The 22,288-nt window shown below is 44.0% G+C and overlaps 2 protein-coding genes across 4 annotated transcripts; one reads left to right on the top strand and one right to left on the bottom strand.

Moving 5' to 3' along the window:
- Positions 1–321: 321 nt before the first annotated feature.
- GFER (growth factor, augmenter of liver regeneration) lies at positions 322–6,362 on the bottom strand. Of its 2 annotated transcripts, XM_081887462.1 has the most exons (4): positions 5,806–6,362; positions 4,420–4,724; positions 1,979–2,187; positions 322–1,299 (listed from the first exon to the last, which is right to left on the bottom strand). In XM_081887462.1, exons 1-4 carry the CDS (start codon positions 6,050–6,052, stop codon positions 1,137–1,139), a joined length of 924 nt encoding a protein of 307 aa, XP_081743588.1. In that variant the 5' UTR covers positions 6,053–6,362; the 3' UTR covers positions 322–1,136. The 2 variants fall into 2 exon arrangements, with proteins under 2 accessions (XP_081743588.1, XP_081743589.1); XM_081887463.1 differs by lacking the exon at positions 4,420–4,724 and having other exon boundaries at positions 5,806–6,357.
- On the top strand, positions 4,677–21,971 carry NOXO1 (NADPH oxidase organizer 1). 2 transcript variants are annotated; one of them, XM_081887429.1, is made up of 9 exons: positions 4,677–4,776; positions 5,049–5,098; positions 14,822–14,902; positions 15,034–15,109; positions 15,489–15,669; positions 17,980–18,173; positions 18,987–19,091; positions 19,559–19,676; positions 20,317–21,971. In XM_081887429.1, the coding sequence occupies exons 1-9, from the start codon at positions 4,701–4,703 to the stop codon at positions 20,996–20,998; spliced, it is 1,563 nt and encodes a 520-aa protein (XP_081743555.1). In that variant the 5' UTR covers positions 4,677–4,700; the 3' UTR covers positions 20,999–21,971. The 2 variants fall into 2 exon arrangements, with proteins under 2 accessions (XP_081743555.1, XP_081743556.1); XM_081887430.1 differs by lacking the exons at positions 4,677–4,776; positions 5,049–5,098 and adding an exon at positions 14,021–14,254 and having other exon boundaries at positions 20,317–21,969.
- Positions 21,972–22,288: the final 317 nt, after the last annotated feature.

Raw genomic sequence — 22,288 nt, 5'->3', positions numbered from 1 at the left:
GTAATGGTCCATCTCTACCTTCATATGCTCAGTGCACAACTATTTCTAATTTCACAGAATGCCTGACTTCCCACACACAAAGTTCTGATGAGTTAATAAAACCTTCCTTGAGAAAGGAAGCTCAGTGACTCTTCCCAGAGCTGTGGGGCTAATATGACCTTCATGAACCCCACCTCTCACAAGTTATATTTTAATACATGACATATATAATCCTAATTTCCCTGTGCTTAATCATTCCTTTCATTTATATTACCCTCTTGCCAGACAGATAGAAATCAAAGAAAAATATCTGTTGACAAAGCTGAAATGTGAGACCTAGACTTGCACTCAGAAATTACTTTATTTTCCCTGCTTTAGGACTTCAGCAAAGTTACTGGGATTCTACAACTCTGTAAATTTCTTTGTACCTTAATTAACCTATGGAAAACATAAGGCAGCCTTCCCCAACCTGGTGCCCTTCAGCTGTCTTGCACTACAATTCCCACTGGCACCAGTCAGAATGGCTGTGCTGAGACCACTGGAAGTTGTAGTCCTAAACAGCTGAAGGGCACCAAAAGTTGGAAAAGGATGGTTTTAGTATCCCTTGAACGAAGAGAGCCCTGCAGCTCCACAGTGGTTAAATAGTACTCTCTTTAAAATAATTTTTAAACCATTCCAGATTACAAGGATAAGGGAAGAAAAAAGACACAACGTAAAATCTGATCATAAAGACAAACAAAATGAAGGCAGATTGCAGAACTGGGGGTGGCAAAAAAAAGTTCTAAAACTTTTCCCCCCAGCCTAGTAGTTCAGTGGCTGGAGAAATGTTTTTCCCTACCATTAAGAAAGTACTGATAAAAAGAATTTAAGGCAGCATTTGCTAGTAAGTATGTGGTCTGGAAAAGACAACCAGCAGGTAGAAAATTCCCATAAGACTAGCTTACTTCAGGACCTTCTTGTTACTTTTTCCAGTATCAGAAACAATCAGGCAGGACATCTATTCTAACACCTGCACCTTCTCCTCCTCCTCTATCACCACAACCTCAATACCAAAGATCAATTGTACGCTTCAGCAAAAGTCCATACAAGGCTTGATTTCATAGTTCTTTCTAGCTTCTTTTAATCAAGGTGAACCAATCTTGTATTTGCTAGGATATCTAATCGCAGGACCCGTCCTTCCAGCCATCTCGCCAGCGCTCATCTATAAGGGAACAGTCAAATTCGGGCTTCCCCAGCTTCTTATTGACCTCGTTGTGAAGCCGGCAGAACCACTGCGTCAAATTACGGCGGTTGCTGGCATCAGGTTGGTTTCTTCGTAATCTGTGTATGAGGGAAAACCAAACAGAGTCCAATGGCATTCTGTTGAACTTCCCATTCACCAGAAGTGGCTGGTGCCCCCTAAGGACTGGTGGGGTGCAAGTCAAGGAGCCCAACAGTAGGTGAAGCCAGAACCTATAACAGGTATAGCCAACTCCTTCTGGTTCTGTCCCCATCCTCCTCTCTATGAAGTTTTGCAAGGGGCAACACTGAAACTAAGGAGCAGGAGGAAGATGGCAAGCAGTGCCACTTCCCAGGCTGGTTGTAAGTAAGGAGTTAGAAAGGTGGAGACTGGCAGAGGGCAGACTAAGATTGGCAGGGCAGTCCCTCTCTTCCCTGATGGACCAGCCTCTACTACAATCCACCTCATACCAAGATTCCTGGGTTGGGAAATTAAGAGAGTGTTAGAACAGGTGTGAAATTGGATTATATTCTCACCCCAAATAAATTCCTGGGAAGTGTGGGAATGGCATCACACTCTCAAGAGAGCAGGCTTGAAAATTACAGGCAGAATTGCCAGTGATTTAGGATGGCTCATCACTTGGACCTTATACAGAAACAAGAGCAAGCCTCAAGGTGGGTGTTTAGTGACCTAGTATTGCGGTTAACAGAAATACCATTGTGACACTAAATGCCACCTCTTGCAGGTGAGGCATGGGACCTACTTGGCTGGTTCACTCACCTGCTTCTCAGGTCCTCTGCACATTCGTCACAAGGGAAAAACTTGGCAAATAAGTTGATGAACTGAACCATGTCTTTCTGCTCAGTTTTAGTGGGCCGATCCGGGTAAAACGCTGCCATTGTGTGAAGAAACGACCACGAACTTCTCCCCAGTTGTTCTCTATCTAAAGGGCAATCAGGAGGTAACTCCTTCTCTGCGGCTCCTGTTTCCTAGATTGGAAAAAAAACATGTACTCATCAGCAACAAGCCAGAGAAAAGATAGAAGAGTCCTGCACACTGTGACTCTAAAGCAGATTTGTAAGTCACAGCTGCCTCAAAGGCCCTGCTTGCTTCCCCTTCCACCGCCTATGCAAACTGTCTTCTGTCAGTTTTGGGATTAAGCCAGGTTGGGCAAAGCATACTGTGCCAAGAAACACTGTGATGTCAGCACAGCAGTCTGTGATGTGATGTCAGCACAGACAGAATACCTCACCAATATTTGTATGCATAATTTTCAGCTGTAATTAGTAAAACTACAGAAGCTATGTCCAAATCTTCCTTATACCCCCCCAAGAATCTCTCTCAAGCTGAGCCAGGGCACCAATAAGAGGAACCACGATGGCAGGAATCTCCCACCACAAAGTTTTATGGGACTCCAGAGACAGAGCAGTGTTAGAAATTGGGATAGAAAAGCTAAGAGCCAAATGGCTTCTGGGACTTGGGTTCTGGGCACCAAAACAGAATGTCTAGGCACCACTGGGGGGTGGGGTATTAGCAACACTTTTTTATTATTTTGATAAGCATGAACTAATATGCAATTCACATGTGACATGTTGTTAATACCACATTTTTAGCAGACATGTTTAATTTGGTGTTTACAATAAAAATATTGGTACCGTACTTCAGTTTTCAAAACACTCTGTGAAATTCCTTAACATATTATCTATTCTTAACATATACTTTGAGGCTTCAAAGCACATACATTTCAGTAATCCTTGAGTGTCAGCCAGGTGCAAAAAATGGAACCCAGATTTTTTGAGGTGCTTGCAAATGGAGAATCTTTAGGTGCAAAATACGCCTGGTGCCCTAATTTTGAACCCTGAGACAGAGCCACTGCATCCCCAGGGCAGAAAGGCAGTGGATCCACTACTTCCTAGAGGCCTGAAGAGAGTTCCACAGGTTTAAATAGCTTCTGGGAACAAGTCTTTGAACAAGGAAGATCAACCCAGGGAAGAGAGGACCCTGTAAAAAAGCTAGATAGAGGGTTGTAGCAAATGCTACACAGATACCTGTTGAAATCAATGGGCATGCCTAACTTAGGTTCTTTAATTCCAGTGGGTCTTATCTGAGTAGAGCTTAGTTGGATATACCTCAGAGAGTTAAACCTTTGGAACTGAATCAGAAATATTTTAGTTATTTACTTTCAGCAGTCATATCTAACGTTTTTAATGCTCAAGGCAGTTTATAGTCAAGTATAAGGCAGCTTCTCATGTCTCTATAAATTCAACAAGGAAGGAGAATATCTCTGCCCCACGATTCATTCCACAATGACTGGGTAAAGGCGGGTCATATATATACTTTTTACAACACTCTCTCCATGTCCCAAGGGCAAGTTCAACCCTGTGACACCCCTCTCCTTACATCCCATAATGCTCCATGAGCCACCTGCAGTTTCCAGAAACAACTGAAGAAGTTTTTGTCCCAACAGGCTTTCCCAGCTGAATCAATGGGTCTTTACTGCAAGTGCCCACTTGCTAGGGTTTTAGTCTTGTACTAAATGTATCTGTTGGTTTGGTAATTTTAATTACCTTTTGTGTGTCTCACCTTGAGATGGTTGTTAAGGAGTTGTGCAAGTTGTGTAGTGGTTACAGTGTTAGACTAAGATGTGGCAGACCAGGGTTCAAATCCCCACTCAATTATGAAACTCAGTGGGTGATCTTAGGCTAGTCACTGTCTCTCAGCCTAACCTTTACAGTTGTTGCGAGGATAAAATGGGGAGACAGAGAGCTATGTACACCACCTTGCACTTCTTAGGGAAAGGTGGGATACACACAGTGCTTTTTTCTGGGGGTATGCAGGGATACATATACCCCTAAACATTTTATGAATCTTTGTACTTTTTTCCATTTACTCTATTTTTCCCGATCTGAACTATAAAATGGTGATTTTCTTGAGTGATAATGAGAGTACCCTTAAACTTTCTTTTTTATAGAAAAAAAAGCAATAAATACACATGTAATAAGTAAATATGATCGCGCCATCGAGCTTCTCCCGCACCCTCCACTCCCTAACGCCCCTTAGTCCCAAGGCAAGCGGGGGACCGGCTGCTCTCGCCCCCTCCCCAAGTGAACTCGCCCAGCTCCGCCCGCTCCCGCCTTGCGTCCTCTCGGGGCTCCCAAGGGCCACGGCTCCCTCCTCCCGCCTTCCCTGCGGCCTTCCGGAGCCCCACTGCCAGCCCTCACCAGGTCCGACTGCTTCCTCTGATCCCGTATCCAACTCCTGAAGTCCGTGCAAGCCCGACAAGGCGGCTTCTTCTTCTTCGGCTCGGCGGCCGGCAGAGGCTGCCCCTCCGCGGGTTTCTCAGCCCCGGCCGTCGAGGCGGAGAAGGGGAAAGGGAAAGCGGGCGCCGGTCCGGACGTGCTGGGGCTGGGCGCCGCCATGTTGGGTGCGCGCAAAGCATGCTGGGCCAGAAGGGGCCCGCCCCTTCGAGGGGGAAAGAAAAGGAGGCTGAGAGTGGTTGTCAATGGCAACTCCACTAGGCCGCTTCCTAGGAAGGGAGGGGCGCTGTTGTATTTTTGCAGCCGAGGAAGAAGACCTCAGTATTAATAACACTAATATTCGTATTAATAATAATATTATTCTTATGAACAGACTGCAGTAATAACAGTAGATGAAAAATAAGGGAGGAGGTTTCAATTATACATAATAATATTAATAATGCAGTCTAATTAACAGACGAATAATAATAATAGATGGAAATTAAGGTGTGGTGAATATATTTTTTGTTTTTTAAAAAATAGAATGTTAGAAAATAAATAATACAATTTACAATTTTTTGCTTTTTATGTCTCTCCCATTCCATTTTATCTAGACATCCTCTACAATCTGCTGGGCCTTGCAGTGCCATCAGCTAGAACAATGGTAACACCAGAAATTATTTTCTAACTCTTGTTTACTTTATGACTATATAATTATCAAATGTCAAGCCTAATTAGCATTTAGTGTAATGCCATAAGCTACAGTTTTCTTTACTCTGGAGTAGCTCTATTAAAATTAATAAGCTCCATCTGCATGTAGGAACTCCTATGACTACTATTAATGATGGCAGGGGTGACTTGAGTTTATTCCAGACTACATGGCTTGCAGGAATGGGTTTTATAATATTTATAAAAGTACAACAAAAACAACAATATGCATTATAATCTTTGCTCAGAGCTGGTGTAGCTAATTTGAGGGTGTGTATACACCATATATTAAAAGCATTGTCGCTTCTCCCCTGTAAGAATCCTGGGAACTGTAGATTATCCTTCTACCGCATAGCTACAATTTGCAACACCCTTTACAAACTGCAATGCTCTACCTCCACAGTCAGTGGTAGTAACGTTTGTGAATAGTAGTTGCTGGAAGATGCAGGAAGGCAATACAGAATGCTCTTGTTTCCACAGGCCTCTGGTTGGCCACTGTGAGAACAGGATGCTGGACTAGACAGGCCAATGTGGCCTCATCCAGCAGGCACTTCTTATGTCCTTACGTGGTTCAAGGGAAGAGATTGTGAGAAGGCATCTTCCAAAGCAATCCCACCCCGCAAATAGCTTTGGAGCCTTCTTGCCTCTAGCCTAAGCCCTCACCCCTTTTCCTGTTTCTGCTGGAGTCTTCTTTTGCTTGCCACGCCTGCGGGCTCTCTTCCGGCCAATGCTGCCAATGGCAGATCTTAAAAACATGGGGTCGGTGAGATTCGGCAATCGAAGCACCTTGCGCCTGCTGGACCTTCTGAGCGGAGGAGGTTGTGTCTTGCTCCTCGTGAAGTAGGGTGAAATGTGAGGAGTGTTGCAAGCTGGGGCAGAGGCAGAAGGTTTGGCCGAGATGGTGGGACATGGCTTCTCTGTCATGGGCGTCTTCCTGACCCAGTAGAACACCAGCATCAAACGCCTCCTAGATGGGTTGGACATGATGAATAAGGTGCTGGAGGCCCAAAGACCAGGGTGACTTTAAAGCGGAGGACGCAGCAGGCAGTTCCCTATCAATAGTGCCAAATCCAAGCAAATGTTAGCTCCAGTCCTGTTAAATCAATCCAGCAATTATGAACGTTAAATAAGGGAGTAATTCCTCAGGCAGTATGAAAAGACTTTCTGTGGCTTTTTAATAGCTGGGAAGCTCCCAACTACTGCCACTGTTGACAGCCTGTTGCCCCTTATCTCTACTTGAATGGCTTATGTCACAATGGTTCCTTCATCAGGTGTTTGTGAGCATGACAGTGCTGTTGGGAGCTTCAGCAATGAAGGCTCAGGCATAACATACTGTTTGAAAGTCTGAACATTTCCTCTTTTTTTATTTAACAAAATTTATATACCACTTTTATAATTTATATACAAATTATTAGGAGAGTAAGTCAAAAAATACTGTAGTTTATTCACTTATAGGCTAGTTGACATACTTTATTCCTTCTTATACTTCTACCCCACCTTTCCTCCACAGACCATACACACTTCAGCCTCCACCTTCTCCATTTTATCCTGACAGCAATATTGTGAGCTAGGGGCATAGCTCAGTGGTAGAACAACTCCTTAGCATGCAGAAGGCATCAGGTTCAGTCCCCAGCATCTCCTGGTGGGACTGGGAGAGATCCTGCCTGAAATCTTGGAGGGGTGCTGTCAATCAGTGCAAACTAGCTATCTCCAGCCTTTGAAGACCCAGGACCTGCTTTTAATCATACATGCATTTGGGGACCCATTTCTTAATCCTTTCCCATATATTTGCAGGGTGGTAGCGCTCTTGTTGCAACCCACCTTGGATCAGGCTGCAGCATGTTAGTGGGTGCCAACCCACCAGCTCAAGACCAGTGGTGTAGACAATACTGAACTGAATGGACCGGTTTCATGTGTTACTCTGTGATGGGCTGAGAGAAAGAGAGGAACTGTCCCAAGGTCACCCAGTGGACTTCATGGCTGAGTTTGGGATTTGAACCCTGCTTTCGCAGGTCCTAGTATAACACATAAAAAACATCTGGAGCATTCCAGCTAGGGTGGGGATCATGCACATGGTCTCTCATCTGAGCCTTGTAAATGGTCTGAGCCTTTGCTTCCTGATTCTAAGATGTTTTGGCAAGTGCAGGGTTTCTTTGATTTTTTTCCCCTCCGAGCAGAAGAACAAAGTTGACATGTTAGAGCCTCACTGAATGTGACTTTGGGTGTGGGTGGGTGTTACTTTTCCAAATAAAGAGGAAATGCATCACCCACAAAAAAAGACATTGATGTACATCAACTTTTCATATGCTACTTTATTAATCATAATAAAAATAATTGAATTTATATGCAACTCTTTCTTCCAAAGGAGCTGAGAATGGCAGATGCACAGTTTAAAAGCCAAGCCATTCTAAAACAGTTAAAACAGTTAAAAAACAATTATAATTAAAAACATGTAAAAGCAGTTACAGCTTAATAATAATAATAATAATAATAATAATAATAATAATATCTTTATTGTCATTGCCCCCTCTCAGGGACACCGAAATTACTTGGCTGCTCCATCCACCCAGATAGGGCATTCTTCTATCCAACTATCTTAGGGCAGAGGCGTAACTAGACCCCCATGGGTTCTTGGCATGGAGCCATATTGGTGCCCGCCCCCATCTCTTGCACCCTTGGCAGGAAGCTGAATCTAGAGAGACCATGGACCAGAAACTCAAAAAGTCACACGTGGGCTGCTAAAACGGCTTTGGAACTGCCCATCAGCAACAGGGCAGAGGCTCCAGGCCTGGACCTCATGCTGAATTTCTGCTTTGACTTCCAGAAACATGGCACATGTAGCAAGCCGATGATGGAACTGCCCTGACAACCTCCCTAAGCTATCTAGGAAGGTTTTTAGACACTGATGTTCTCCCATTCCCCTAAATGACCAGGACAGCAAATAGCTAGCAAATGTTTAGGTTGGGCTTCTGAGTCAGAAAGGTGTTTTCCCAAGGAAATAAGATAATAAAGTGTGGCAGACAAGTAGAACATTTTTACTTTTGCTTTGTTTTCACATATGAGGAAATCAGAACATGCAAATTGACTCTCCAGGTTGCTGTAAGTATTTGCAGTCTTGGGCCTATATTGAGTGGGACCCCCCCACTTGTGGCAGAGTGCTAGATGGTTTTTTGATCTCTTCCTGATCCTCATAAAGTTTCTTTTGGTTGCTAATTGTTTAGTTGAATTTAATGGGCTCATCTTACACATTAATATAATGTTATCTTTTAAGTTAGACAGCATCCTTAACCTAGACAGCATCCTAAAAAGCAGAGACATCACCTTGCCAACAAAGGTCTGTATAGTTAAAGCTATGGTTTTCCCAGTAGTGATGTGTGGAAGTGAGAGCTGGACCATAAAGAAGGCTGATTGCTGAAGAATTGATGCTTTTGAATTATGGTGCTGGAGGAGACTCATGAGAGTCCCATGGACTGCAAGAAGATCATACCTATCCATTCTTAAGGAAATCAGCCCTGAGTCCTCACTAGAAGGACAGATCGTGAAGCTGAGGATCCAATACTTTGGCCACCTCATGAGAAGAGAAGACTCCCTGGAAAAGACCCTGATGTTGGGAAAGATGGAGGGCACAAGGAGAAGGGGACGACAGAGGACGAGATGGTTGGACAGTGTTCTCGAAGCTACCAGCATGAGTTTGAGCAAACTGCGGGAGGCAGTGGAAGACAGGAGTGCCTGGCGTGCTCTGGTCCATGGGGTCACGAAGAGTCGGACACGGCTAAACAACAACATCTTTTAAGCATGTATGGGATGGAGCTGGGTATATAACTCTGATCCAACAGGACTCTTAGTGTTCTTAAAACATCTGGGGGGCAGTAGATTGGGGAAGGGTGTGGTAGGCTTTCCTTTTGAGTTAATATGTATAGATTGCACTTGGTGTAATAGGGTGTGACCTATTTTCAGGGTGTGACCCCTGAAATTTTGGAGGGCTGCTGCAAATCAGCACAAACCAGGTATCTTCAAACTTTGAAGACCCAGGACCTCCTTTTAATCATACATGCATTTGGGGACCCATTTCTTAATCTTTTCCCATATATTTGCAGGGTGGTAGCACTCTTTTTGCCACCCACCTTGGATCGGGCTGCAGCATGTTAGTGGGTGCCAACCCACCAGCTCAAGACCAGTGGTGTAGACAATACTGAACTGAATGGACCGGTTTCATGTGTTCCTCTGTGTTGGGCTGAGAGAAAGAGAGGAACTGGCCCAAGGTCACCCAGTGGACTTCATGGCTGAGTTGGGATTTGAACCCTGCTTTCGCAGGTCCTAGTCTAACACATCCAAAACATCTGGAGCATTCCAGCTAGGAAAGGCTGCTTTGGAATTGCTTACTGCTTACCTGATGGTAGGTCTGAGTACCTGCAATTGCAATTTCCATGCTTTATGGTGCATGGGCAAAACTCTGCAGAAGTTCTGAAAAGTTCTGAATTGCCTTGATGCACTGAGCTATGCAAATTGACTCAATAAACGACACTAGGATTGCTCTGCTAGCTGCATATGTTGGTTGTATCTGGGTGCTAGGCAGGTGTGACCCATGCAGTTTAGTTACCTGGGGCAAAATGGTCATTGCCACCTTCTGGCCCCACCTGCTGCGTTCCACATCTGCTCCTGTGACCCAGCACTTGCCGAACTTGGCAGGAGGCAGGGTTTTCCTTAAGGTGTTGCTGCTTGCTTCTCTTCTCTGCCCAGGTAGAAGCAGTAGAACACGTGGGTGAAGCACAGCCTCTTGCATTCTGCTACCAGATACGCTACTTGGGTTTGCTGGCTGTGGTGCTAGCAATAGAAGAGCAAATTCAAGAATCTTCAAATTTTAGATCCATGTTTCCCTTTTATATTTATTTTCTTCTACATTCAACTGCTACCTCGTAACACTTTGCCTACTTTTGTGTGTGCGCACACTTAATTTGCAGGTGCTACTGATATTTGCACTGGACACAGTAGAAATGTATCAACTTTTATGATTATTTTTTACAGGAAGGATGTGAATTTCCAAGGGCCCTGTAAAGTCCAGAGTTAACATAAGGTTGATCTGCTTTTAGGGTGGGGATCATGCACATGGACTCTCATCTGAGCCTTGTAAATGGTGCTGAGCCTTTGCTTCCAGGTTCTAAGATGTTTTAGCAAGTGCTTCCTCCAGAAGCCGAGCAGAAGAACAAAGTTGACATGTTAGAGCCTCACTGAATGTGACTTTGGGTGTGGGTGGGTGTTACTTTTCCAAATAAAGAGGAAATGCATCACCCACAAAAAAGACATTGATGTGCATCAACTTTTCATATGCTAATTTATTATTAATAATAAAAATAATTGAATTTATATCCAACTCTTTCTTCCAAAGGAGCTGAGAATGGCAGATGCACAGTTTAAAAGCCAAGCCAAGCCATTCTAAAACAGTTAAAACAGTTAAAAAACAATTATAATTAAAAACATGTAAAAGCAGTTACTGTTTAGCATTATTCTATCCAACTATCTTTGGGTAGAGGCGTAACTAGGCTCCTGTGTGTTCTTGGCATGGAGCCATATTGGTGCCCGCCCCCATCTCTTGCACCCTTGGCAGGAAGCTGTATTAGCACCTCTGAATCTAGAGAGACCATGGACCAGAAACTCAAAAAGTCACATGTGGGCTGCTACAACGGCTTTGAAACTGCCCATCAGCAACAGGGCAGAGGCTCCAGGCCTGGACCTCATGCTGAATTTCTGCTTTGACCTCCAGAAACATGGCACATGTAGCAATCCGATGATGGAACTGCCCTGACAACCTCCCTAAGCTATCTAGGAAGGTTTTTAGACACTGATGTTCTCCCATTTCCCTAAATGACCAGGACAGCAAATAGCTAGCAAATGTTTAGGTTGGGCTTCTGAGTCAGAAAGGTGTTTTCCCAAGGAAATAAGATAATAAAGTGTGGCAGACAAGTAGAACATTTTTACTTTTGCTTTGTTTTCACATATGAGGAAATCAGAACATGCAAATTGACTCTCCAGGTTGCTGTAAGTATTTGCAATCTTTGGTCTATATTACACAGGACTTTTGACCATGGATGTTTCGGCAATCCTTTCTTTTTAGTGTGCATACCAACTTCCTCAAGGGATCATTTCTCTTCTCCATCAGCTTCCAGTGAATCCTAAAGGCTACTTGAGGTCTGGGATGGGATATTTTTTGATTCAGGAAAGATCTAAGAATATTAGAAGAGACCCACTGGATCAGATCAAAGCCCATTGTTGCATAAGACTTCCCATTCAATGATGGTCACATTCACACCATGCCTTTAAAGTGCTATGATACCACTTTAGCATGGTATGCTAAAATAACTTTAATATTGCTTCCCCCAAAGAACGCTGGGAGCTACAGTCAGGCAAAAAATATTAGACACCGAGAGGCAATAGGACTGCGCAAGGTGCCCCTACTATAAAATTGGAGAAATCGAGATATATATAGCCGCACTGGCAGCATATCTCTTCTTTCTCGTATCTAGAAATGCAAGAAGGGCCTTTACACCCGCCAGAAGCTCAGCTCTTCCCTCGCCGGTCCTGGATGGAGCCTTTAGAAAAGTCCCTTACACTCAGAGACTTTGCACCTGTCCATTGAGAGAGATAGGAAGCCCAGAACACTTGTTCTCTAGATGTCCCTTTTATGAAGAGGCACGTAGTAAGATCATTGATCCCCTACTGGTGAAGCTCGCCGACATCCCGCAAAAGCAAAAATTTGACCTTTTCCTGTTAGGCAAAAATCAGAAGATGACCTGGATGGTCGCCAGATTCTGTGTATGGATCTGTAGGCGCAGACCATCGCCCAACTCAAAATAGTCCTGCATGAAAATCCCCAAACTCGATTCCATGGATGGCTCTGAGTCAACTCCCTGGGATAGTTTATTGTTGTACATTGTTTTTAAATTTACTGTTGTACATTGTTTTAATTGTCTGTTTTACTTCTGTGACTATACCCCCAAGTGTGTTTTATGAGCTGGTCTCCGACTGTAATAAATTATCTTTATCTTTATCTTATATTGACTTTGCAAATACTGCCGTACCTATCTGTTTCTTTGGGGGAATTTATTTAATTTCAGTGTTTCCTTGTTAAAGTCAGAAACGTGACAAGTGTACGTTGCGCAATGGATTCATTGGTGAGAGAGAGGAGAAAAAGAAAGGAATGCAAATTTGGGAGGGGAGGAGCAAATAGCTGAATAATGGGGCAGTGCTTTTGTTGTTTAAAAAAACAGGTGTCTTGATCAAAGTGCCATGGCTGCCAGCACAAAATGGCTGCCATGGGCATAAAAAAAGGGGGAGTGGGTACACACCAAAACCACTGAACAAGACCTTGTGAAGCATCACCACCAACCACAGTGCAAAGTTCACTGTGATTTGAACACCATCCTTCAACCTGGCACCCTCCACATTTATCAGCCTAACCTACTGCATAGGGTTGTGCAGATTAAATGAGGATGGGGGAAACCATCCTTTGAGAAAAATGTGACATATAAATGCAGTAGAATCACAGAATTGCAGAGTTGAAAGCGGCCTTAAGGGTCATCTAGTCCAACCCCCTGCAATGTACAAATCATAGTGAAATCATCATCATTGTAATAATAATGTTTTGGACTACTGTACATTATTTGTCTCTCTGTCCGCTATGTAATTATTTACAAATTTAATGTAACTTAAATTCATTTCAATGTGAAGGAAATGTCAAACTGATATAGAAAAAAGTCACTAACTATGTATCATTTGCAGACTTAAACAATCTCTGTTTCTGATTTTGTTTTTGTCTGAATTCTCTAAAATTCCTACTCATGATAAAATAACTCCCACAGATTGGAGGTTCAGAGCATTGGGAGTCAGCTGGCTTGGTCCGTATGAATGAAGTGTGATTGGCGGCGGCGGGGGGGGGGGATATTTAGGATGCTTCTTTCTTGAGTTTGGATTGGTGGAACAAATTCTGCTCCCTCCCCCTCCATTATCCCTGTGTGTCTCTCTTTCCAAATATGGAAGGTGGGGGGTGGGGAGGCAGGTTTTGGATCAAAAGCAGGTCAAGGGCATCTGCCTACAAGGTGCAACAGATGATGTCACAATTAAAATGCATCTTGTATCAACATGATTTTTAGTAAGCTGGCAATCCTCATCAGCAGAAGCACTAGGGCCAACTTGTATATTTGTTTCTTACAGACATTTCTGCTTGTGATATATCTTTTTATCATATATGATGCTTTAAAAAAACTCTTTCTTCTATTTTATGTTTATTTTTAAGTAAAACTGGGTTTTTAACCTCGTTAAGATTGACCGTTAACTTTGCAGAGTAATTCAGTCTTGGAAGCTGCCACAAAGGGAGCAAGGGATGGTACATAAAAATATGCAAAAATGAAACCAAAAGAAGTAACCTTTTCAGCTTGCTATAGCCAGTGCAGTAAAACGCCTCCCTTTAATGTGGAATGAGCTTTCTGGGACAGCAGCTAGGGGAAAAGTGCTGTGTTGTCGGGGTGTGGATAAAAGTGTTGTGACTCAGTGGGAGAGCATCTCTTTTGTATGCAGAAAGTCCAAGTTTCAACCTTCAGCATCTTCAGCTAGGGCTGGGAATGCCCCCTGCCTGAAACCCTGGAGAGCTGCTGCCAGTCAGTGAAGACAATACTTAGCAAGATGGGTCAATAAATATAAGGCAGCTTCCTATGAGATGTGAGCCTGTGTGTCCCTGCTCCTGACACTCTACACCACCCTTTTGAATGTGCCAAGGGTCCCAAAATGCATTGGGGGAGCAACAAACAAGGTTGATCTCCTGAGAGATGGCCTTGTAGGGGGTCTGGGCTCAATACCTGCCTCCTTTCCCTATAGAATCTCTCCAGGGTTGCCAGACTTTGGAACTTCTGGGTGGAGGAGGAAACCTGAGTTTTAGAGCCAGCTGGGAAAAGCTGGCCCCTCCTCCCTGGGTGCTCCTAAATACCTGGCCTGCAGGAAGGAGGTGCTTCAAAGAGATCTTGCAAGACAGATGGAGCATCGTCCTCTGGGGGAGATGAGCAGCAGCAGGTTTCCCGTGGAGGTGAAAGCAGTGGGCTTGCTGAAGCACAGAAAACAAAAGGTATTTCAGTTGCCCCTCTGCGACTCCCACAGTAGATGCATGTGTGTTGGGTCTGAAAATATTTTTAGGTGTGGAACAGATTTTAATTTGTTTTTATATATGGAGTTCATTTGAATTCTTCATGTTTATCTAGTCTAACCCCCTCCAATGCAGGAATCACAGCTAATTTCTTAATTTCCATCCATCCTCCACTTAAAAACCTCCAATGGTGAATCCACCACCTTTTGTGGTAGTCCGTTCCACTGTCGCATGGTTGCTGCCCACAGAAAGTTCTCCCTAATGTTTAGTCAGAATCTCCTTTCTTGTAATTTGAACCCATTGGTTCTGAATATTGCCCTCTGCAGCGGCAGGAAACAAGCAATCTGTGAGACAATCCTTCTGATATTTGAAGAAGGATGTCATATTACCTCTCAATCTTCTCTTCTCCGGGCTAAACATTCCCAGCTCCCTCATCTCTTCCTCATAAGACTTGGTTTCCAGAATGTAGTGTAGCTGTAGCACTGAATAAGAGCTGGCTGGGAGACACTCAGGGCCTGTAGGAACTATCTGCTCTATTTCCCTCCCCAGGTCTGGATGCTTCTTGTCTCTTGGTCAGATCAAAACAACATTCTCATCTACCGGGAGTTTGAAGAATTTAAGAAACTCCATGTAAGTTTTCTTTTGAACGTAAAGGGAGTAGGATTTGAAACTGGGGAGGCCAGTTTCCCCTGCTTGTGCACAATGATTTCTCCTCTGCATGCTAGTACTCATTTTCCCTTCTTGTTTCTCCCATCGCTTAGAAAGACTTGAAGAAAAAGTTCCCTATTGAAAGTGGTCTCTTGAAGAAGTCTGACCGGACCATCCCCAGGTTTCGAGGTAAAAGGCGAAGAAGGGAGGCCTTTCATTAGATTTTAATTTTACAGTGGTACCTCAGGCTACATACGCTTCAGGTTACAAACTCCACTAACCCAGAAATAGTACCTTGGGTTAAGAACTTTGCTTCAGGATGAAAACAGAAATTGTGCGGCGGCAGTCGGAGGCCCTATTAGCTAAAGTGGTGCTTCAGGTTAAGAACAGTTTCAGGTTAAGAAAGGACCTCCGGAACGAATTAAGTACTTAACCCGAGGCACCCCGGCGCTGCATATGCTTAAGACAGTCCTGAGTATAAAGGATGGGGGATGGGAGAGGAGGTGCTGCCAAGAGCCACCACAGCGTCCCTTGATGGCTTTCCCCCTTCTGTTGGGTCCCCTCCAAGATGTAAATGTGATGCTGAAGAAGAACCAGAAGTTGAGCAGGTGCCGGGAGAGTCTGATGTTGCTGGAGATTTACTGTCAGGAGCTCCTGAAGACAAAAGCCAGGATCTCCCAGGGAGAGGATGTCGTCCATTTTTTTGAAGCACAAAGCCGAGATATGGACCCTTCTTTTCCAGAGAACAGGTACCGTCATTTTTTAAGAAATGAAACTATATATATCTATGTATTTAGAAGGACTAGCGTCTCTGTGTGCATTTTATATATCTAAAGGTGGGTTTTTTTGAGGGGGGTTGCAACAATTAATTATAATATGGAACTTGCCCTCAGGTTTACAATCTAAATGACACAACAGAAAAGGAAAAGGGATGGGGAGGGAGGAGAGGGAAAAGCAAACTCAGGCAGCAGGGCAACCTCTTTGGATATGATAATGGTTGCAGTTAACTGGCCAGCTAAGGCCCTGAACTTAAAAAAGGAACTGGTTTGGCTGGCTCTGCAAGTTTTTGCGTATAGATTTTCACTTCACATACTGGATCATAGGTTTGGAAGGGATCTGTATCATTCCAGAATGACCCCCAAAACCTATAAAAATTCTGGTAGGGCTCTGTCACTCCTTGGCCTGGTGACCAGCCTTCTGTGACAACAGTCAATTCATGGGTCAGAGCTGCTTGCCAACTTTCATCTCTCACCTTCACAGCACTCCTGTGTGTGTGGTCTAGAACAAAGCAACACCCATCACTGTGGCTTGTCTGTTCAGACCAACCCTAAAGCCAAGTCAAACTGCTGTTTGCAAACCCACTTTACATGTGGTTTCCAACCTTGGCTTGCGAGCCCCTAGCATTGCCACTTCCAATATTATGCCAAAATACAACGAAGCTTCCCAAATGTTGGAAGTGATTCTGTGTCTGAATTTAGCTGTATTCATTGTACCGGTTTTAATTCTCAGGGTTGCACACATGGGAGTGTGGTTGTGGCAAGGGTGAGGAGAAAGGGTGGTAAATGGACTGAGCAGAAATAAAAACCTTTTAGTTATGACCCTCAGAGCTGCCTTCGTGATCTGCTGACTGTCGTTTGCAAACAAATTCTGACAGATGTAAGAGTGGTCATTACAGATTGGCTCCTGAAAGCTTCCCCCCCCCCTTTCCTTCTTTTGGTAGCTGAAACTGACAAATTAACTTTTGTATGTTTTCAAAATGGAAAATGACATGAACTACTGCAGAGACGGGCACATTTCAGAGTAGGTTGGAATAATAATTGCAGCAAAATGCCACGTTGAAGGAAACCGCTAGGGATCATTGTGCATGTGGGTTTTTATAGAACTGATCTGTCAGATTAATTGACTGAGATACTTCAAAGATTCCTAAATGACAAATACCTCACTGGCCTGCAGCCAACATAGCACCAGAGTTTTCTTTATAGTTATGAGAGTTTTAAGCATTTGTCTTAATTCTAAGCAGTGACCTATCAATGAGCCATTGCTATTGATAGGCCACATTTTCATAGAATCATAGAGTTCAAAGGTACCCCAAGGTTCAACCCCCTACATTGCAGGAATATGCAGGTGTTCCATAACGGAATCAAACCTGTGACGTTGCCGTCATCAGCACCACACAATTTTGTTTATATGCTTTCCTACTTTCTTTGCATGCTTTTATATACGGGGAAGTACCCTGAGTGGTGGAGTATTTATTTATTTTTATTTTGCATGCAGAAGATCCCAGGTTTGATTCTCAATTACATTTCTAGGTAGGGTTGGGGTAAAGCCCTTGCCTGAAACCCATAACAGCTTCTGCCAGTCAGGGACAGATGGACCATGGGTCTGAGTCGTTGCTCCCTATATTGCAGTCTGCTGCTTTTCTGATGAGATGTTTTCCAGGATTCCAGCCTTGAAAGGCACCAAGTAATATTTACTAGGCAAAGTTTGCGGGGAGAGTTCCAAAGATCTCAGAAGCCCACTCTGGAGAGTGACTCGGAGCAGGGCTTTCATGCAGCTGCCTCTGTCCTGTGCAGTAGCATTTGTGTTGAAATACAACAGACAGCCACTGTCTACACTTCCCAGAAACAGCTGAGGCATTTTTGTTCCAACAGACTTTCCCAGCTAGGTAAATGAGTCTTCACCGTGTGTTTTCACTTGTTAGGATGTCAGTCCTGTTTCAAATGTTATTGTTGTTTTTGCTGTTGTTGTTGTTTTAAACTGTTTTGAATTATCTTATGTGTAAAACGCCAAGAGACACTGATTGTGAAGGGAGTTAATAAATTAATTGCATTAGAAGTAATAAATGGTGTCACCAGGGATGAAATTCGACTGGAGACCAAGCTCAGTGAGAAGACAAGTTTTCCCGATCTGCTGTAATTTCTTTGGAATTTATTCCAGTTCAAAAAGGGACATAGAATCCTAGGAATGGAGTTGGAAGGGATGCCCTGCAAGGCTCATCTAGTCCAACCCACTGCAGTGCAGGAATCACAGCAGACAAATCATTCCTTCCACTTTTGCAGCATTGTGATTTTGCCTTCTGAAATGGGCCCAGGGAAGAAAGAGACTCCTTTGCCACCCAGCGCGACCATCACCCAGCCGGTTGTCTCCCAGAGTTACAGGTGCATTGAAGCCTATGAGACCAAAGACACAAGCAACAGGCTCTTCAGAGCCACCAAGGGGGAAATACTTGAAGTCCTCATGAAAGACAAGACAGGTATGCTTCTTTACTCCATTTCTGTATGCATAGGCAGCCCTGCTTAGGAACGTTTTTAATGTTTGAAGTTTTATTCTGTTTTTAATGTTCTGTTGAAAGCTGCTCAGAGTGGCTGGGGAAACCCAGTCAGATGGGCGGGGTAGAAATAATAAAATTACTACTACTACTACTACTACTACTACTATTATTATTATTATTATTATTATTATTATTATTATTATTATTGTATTATTGAATTGTAGAGTTGGAAGGGACCCCAATGGTCATCTGATTCAACCTCCAAACAATATGCAGGAACCACAGCTATTTTCTGCTCTTCATCAAAATAAAAATCGCAGAGCGGTTCACATATAATAGCACAAGATACGCAGCAGAACAGCTTTCGCCAGCAAACCTCCCGCTGTCCCGTGTCTGCTGCTGATGCTGCATTCTGGAAAACAAGTGCAGCACCATGGCTGTGAGATTTGAGCTACAAATCAGGAAGTCCCAGATTCAAATCTCATTTCTGCCATGAGCTCACTGGCTGGCTTTGGACAAGCAGGCTTCTCTCAGCCACCTCCCCTTTTCTTTATGAGAATAAAAATATCTAGTTTTTAAGGTTATTGTAAGGATTATTGACAGAGGTGGGAAACCTGTGGACCCTCAGATGTTGAGGACTACATCTCCCATCATCCATGCTCTCACAAAATTGGGATTAAGGGCTGCAGTTGACCACACACTCATCAGGTTCTGTCTTTAAAGAGGGAAAAAAGGCACACTGGGGGAAACTTGCAGATGGCCTCAGCTTCCTTTCAGAGTCATTCTTTTCTGCAGGATGGTGGCTGGTGGAAAACTACTGGAAACAAATTGCCTGGTTCCCAGCCCCGTACCTGGAGGAGACAGAGGAGGCAGCTGCCACCGAGGAGACAGAGGAGACAGGTGAGTCTGGGCAAGTCCCTCAAGTGACTCTGATGCTTTCTCATAGATAGGAACATCAGGCAGGGGCCTTAGGGGCTGAGTCAGGTCATTTGTCACCTCTGCCTCAGGGTTGTCTATGCCAGCCTCCACCAACCTGGTGCCTTCCAGCTGCTTTGAGCTACAACTCTCTCATCAGCCCCAACTTCATACAGCTATTCAGGCTGGGGCTAATGGGAGAGAGAGACAGTCCAAAACATCTGGAAGCAAATCCCCTAATGTATGGCTCTTTATACACATTTTTTGGGTTGAAGAACTGCACTGCAAGATCCAGAAAAGCAATATGGAGGACAGCTGTGCTTCGGTTTACATATTGATTTGGGAAGTTGCCCTTCCCTGTCCCAATTGCCTCTCTTCTTCCTTGCTCATGTGGTGCATTGTTTAGGAAAACAAGTAGAGAGCTGGAAACAGTTCCTCCTCTTTTCTTTCAGGGATGCTGTATTATGTCACACAGGCTTATGAGGCCAAGAAGTCTGATGAACTGTCTGTGAAGATGGGTGTTGTGGTGGAAGTGCTGGAGAAATCAGATGATGGATGGTGGCTTGTTTGGTAAGCCAGTGGGGCTGGGGCTGTTTGTGGATCAGGATAACTTGTCTGCTAGTGGTCCAAGCATTGGTAACTGCAAAGTTTGATTACTGTAATGCACTCTGTATGGAGTTACCCTTGAGGTTGGTTTGGAAGCTGCAGCTGGTGCAGAACTCAGTAGCTAAACTGCTGATGGGCACCAAACATTGTTGGCATATTATTATCATCATTATCACTGATTTATTAACTGCCTTCCAATCACCATCACAATGCATTTTACACTAATTAAAAGCAAGTAATCCCTCCCCACCCAACCCCATACATTTAAAACAAGACTGGAGAAGATTGAGAAGTGATGTGACAGCCATCTTCAAATATCTAAGGGCCGTCACATGGAAGATGGAGCCACCATCAGGGATGCCTCTTAGTAACCAAAAGCTTGGAGATGCTTGCCACAGATATCATCTGTGCCATACAAAATAAACTAAAAACAGTAGAATGAAAGGTTCAGCCCTGTGAGAGGTAGCCTGCTGTTCCAGGCTGCACAGCAACATTCCCTACCCCACCTGCAACAAATGAAAATGAAAACACAAACCAACCCATTTTTGTCATCCTGGAACTTATTTTGCTTTTAAAGTGACGTTTTTGCATTTTTGTCTTTCAGGTATAATGGGACTACAGGCTACGTCCCTTCCATGTTCCTCCAGCCATACAGAAACCCTCACAGCAAATTCTTGGCTCTCGTCAACAGCAGCCTGTGTTACTCTATGCCAAACCTATCTCAAGCTACTAGTCCCTTGAGTAAGAGCTCCCCAAGCCAACAGAGAGGCTCTTGTGGGGGTGCTGCCCAGGTTCATTCAACCAATACAACGATGGAAATGCAAGAATACAACACGCCCCCAAGTAGAATGAGATCTCACTCTCTGAGTGTGTCTGTGGCTGTAACCACATCCGGGCTGGCAAGCGGGGTGGACTGCTTGTCTGACAGCTCAGGAAACGTGAGTGGACAGGGATATGAGTGGCCCCAGAATCCTGAGGTGAATAGGGTGAGGAACAGCAGCCCTAGAGAGACCCCCCTCCTCTGTTCCTCAAGGAGTCATGGCTGTCTCTCCCCACCCCTAGAGAGCAAGCATCGAAGCGACTCTGGCTTTGAGGAGCAACCGTTGGGCTCGTCTGATACTTTGCTTCGCTCCTCAGATTCTGAACCCGCTTCTGGTCATCCAACGATACCCCCACGCCCTCAGGCCCATGAAATCCTCCAGAGGTGTACCACCATCACCAGAAGAGCCCTGCGAGGGGCTCTGGCCAGGGCCAGCCCCGCTGCATCCTCTCAAGCCTGCCATTGAAACGGCAACATAGAGGGTGCAAAAGAAGGGGGGGGGGGTAGCAGGAGCTGGTTCAAAACACAAGTTGGGGGGGAAGTGCCAGTACTGAGCAAGGCAACACACGCAGCCCTACATGTGTGCATTTAGAACTCGGAGCCTTAATGCTTGGAGAATGGGTAAAATGGAAGCGACTCTTGCAGGCCTCTCTGACGGATAAACAGGCTCATTTAGCTCTTGATACAGGAGCCTTCCCCAACCTGGGGTGCTCCAGAGGCTTAAAACTATAACTCTCACATCAGCCATACTTCTTGAGGCTGATGGGTTATAGTCCCCCTCCAAAATAAAAAAACCCAATGACTGCCTGATTTAAGTAGGGCTGAAAGTACCACCCCATTAAATGTGTGGTTCCCCATACTTTGCCTTTGGACTAGGGCTGGAGAACCTGTTGCCATCCAGATGTTGGACTACAACTCCCAGAATTTCTTGGACATGCTGTCTGGAGTTAATGGGAGTTGGGATGGGAGTAATCCATCACTGCCTTAGGGTGACCCCTACAGTGATTGTTAATGCTAAGAATGCAATGGATTAATTTGAATGGAGTTGTGTTTTCTCAAACCGCCAATGACTGAAATTCCTCTCCACTGTAATGTGCAATTTGACTTGCTTGCTTGAGCAATCTCAACATCTTTTATCTGCAGGCACTTGCGGCAGAGTGCTAGATGCTTTTTTGATCTCTAGTTGAATTTAATGGGCTCATATTACACATTAATATAATGTTATCTTTTAAGCATGTATGGGATGGAGCTGGGTATATAACTCTGATCCATCAGGACTCTTAAGAGTGTTCTTAAAACATCTGGGCGGCAGTAGATTGGGGAAGGGTGTGGTAGGCTTTCCTTTTGAGTTAATATGTATAGATTGCAGAACAAAGTCTGTAAATACATTTATCATACAAGTACTGTATGATTTTTTTCAAATTCACTTGGTATGTTATTCTCTTTAGATGCATTTCTAAATATGTAATTATTTAAAAATATTTAACTTGATTATTTTTTAGTATTTAAATTGGTTGTATTATGTTTCAAGCATTTGGTGTAATAAGGGTGCATTTAAATAAAAAAGAATCGTCAATCCTTTCATATGCTTTTAGTTCACGAGGTGTATATTTTTAGGACTTTATTTCTGAGATTTTAAGATGCTTTAAACTGCTTTTGATATTGTGCTTTAATTGTTGTACCCCCCACCTCGGGGGCTCAGAACAACACTGAACACCAAGCCACTGGATACCTTGAAATGGAACTGGCTGGAGGA

This window comes from Podarcis melisellensis (genome assembly GCF_964234715.1).
Source record: "Podarcis melisellensis genome assembly, chromosome: 14".
Lineage (NCBI taxonomy): Eukaryota > Metazoa > Chordata > Lepidosauria > Squamata > Lacertidae > Podarcis > Podarcis melisellensis.
Note: the sequence above shows the minus strand (reverse complement) of the source record. Positions and strands in the feature narration are given on the sequence as shown.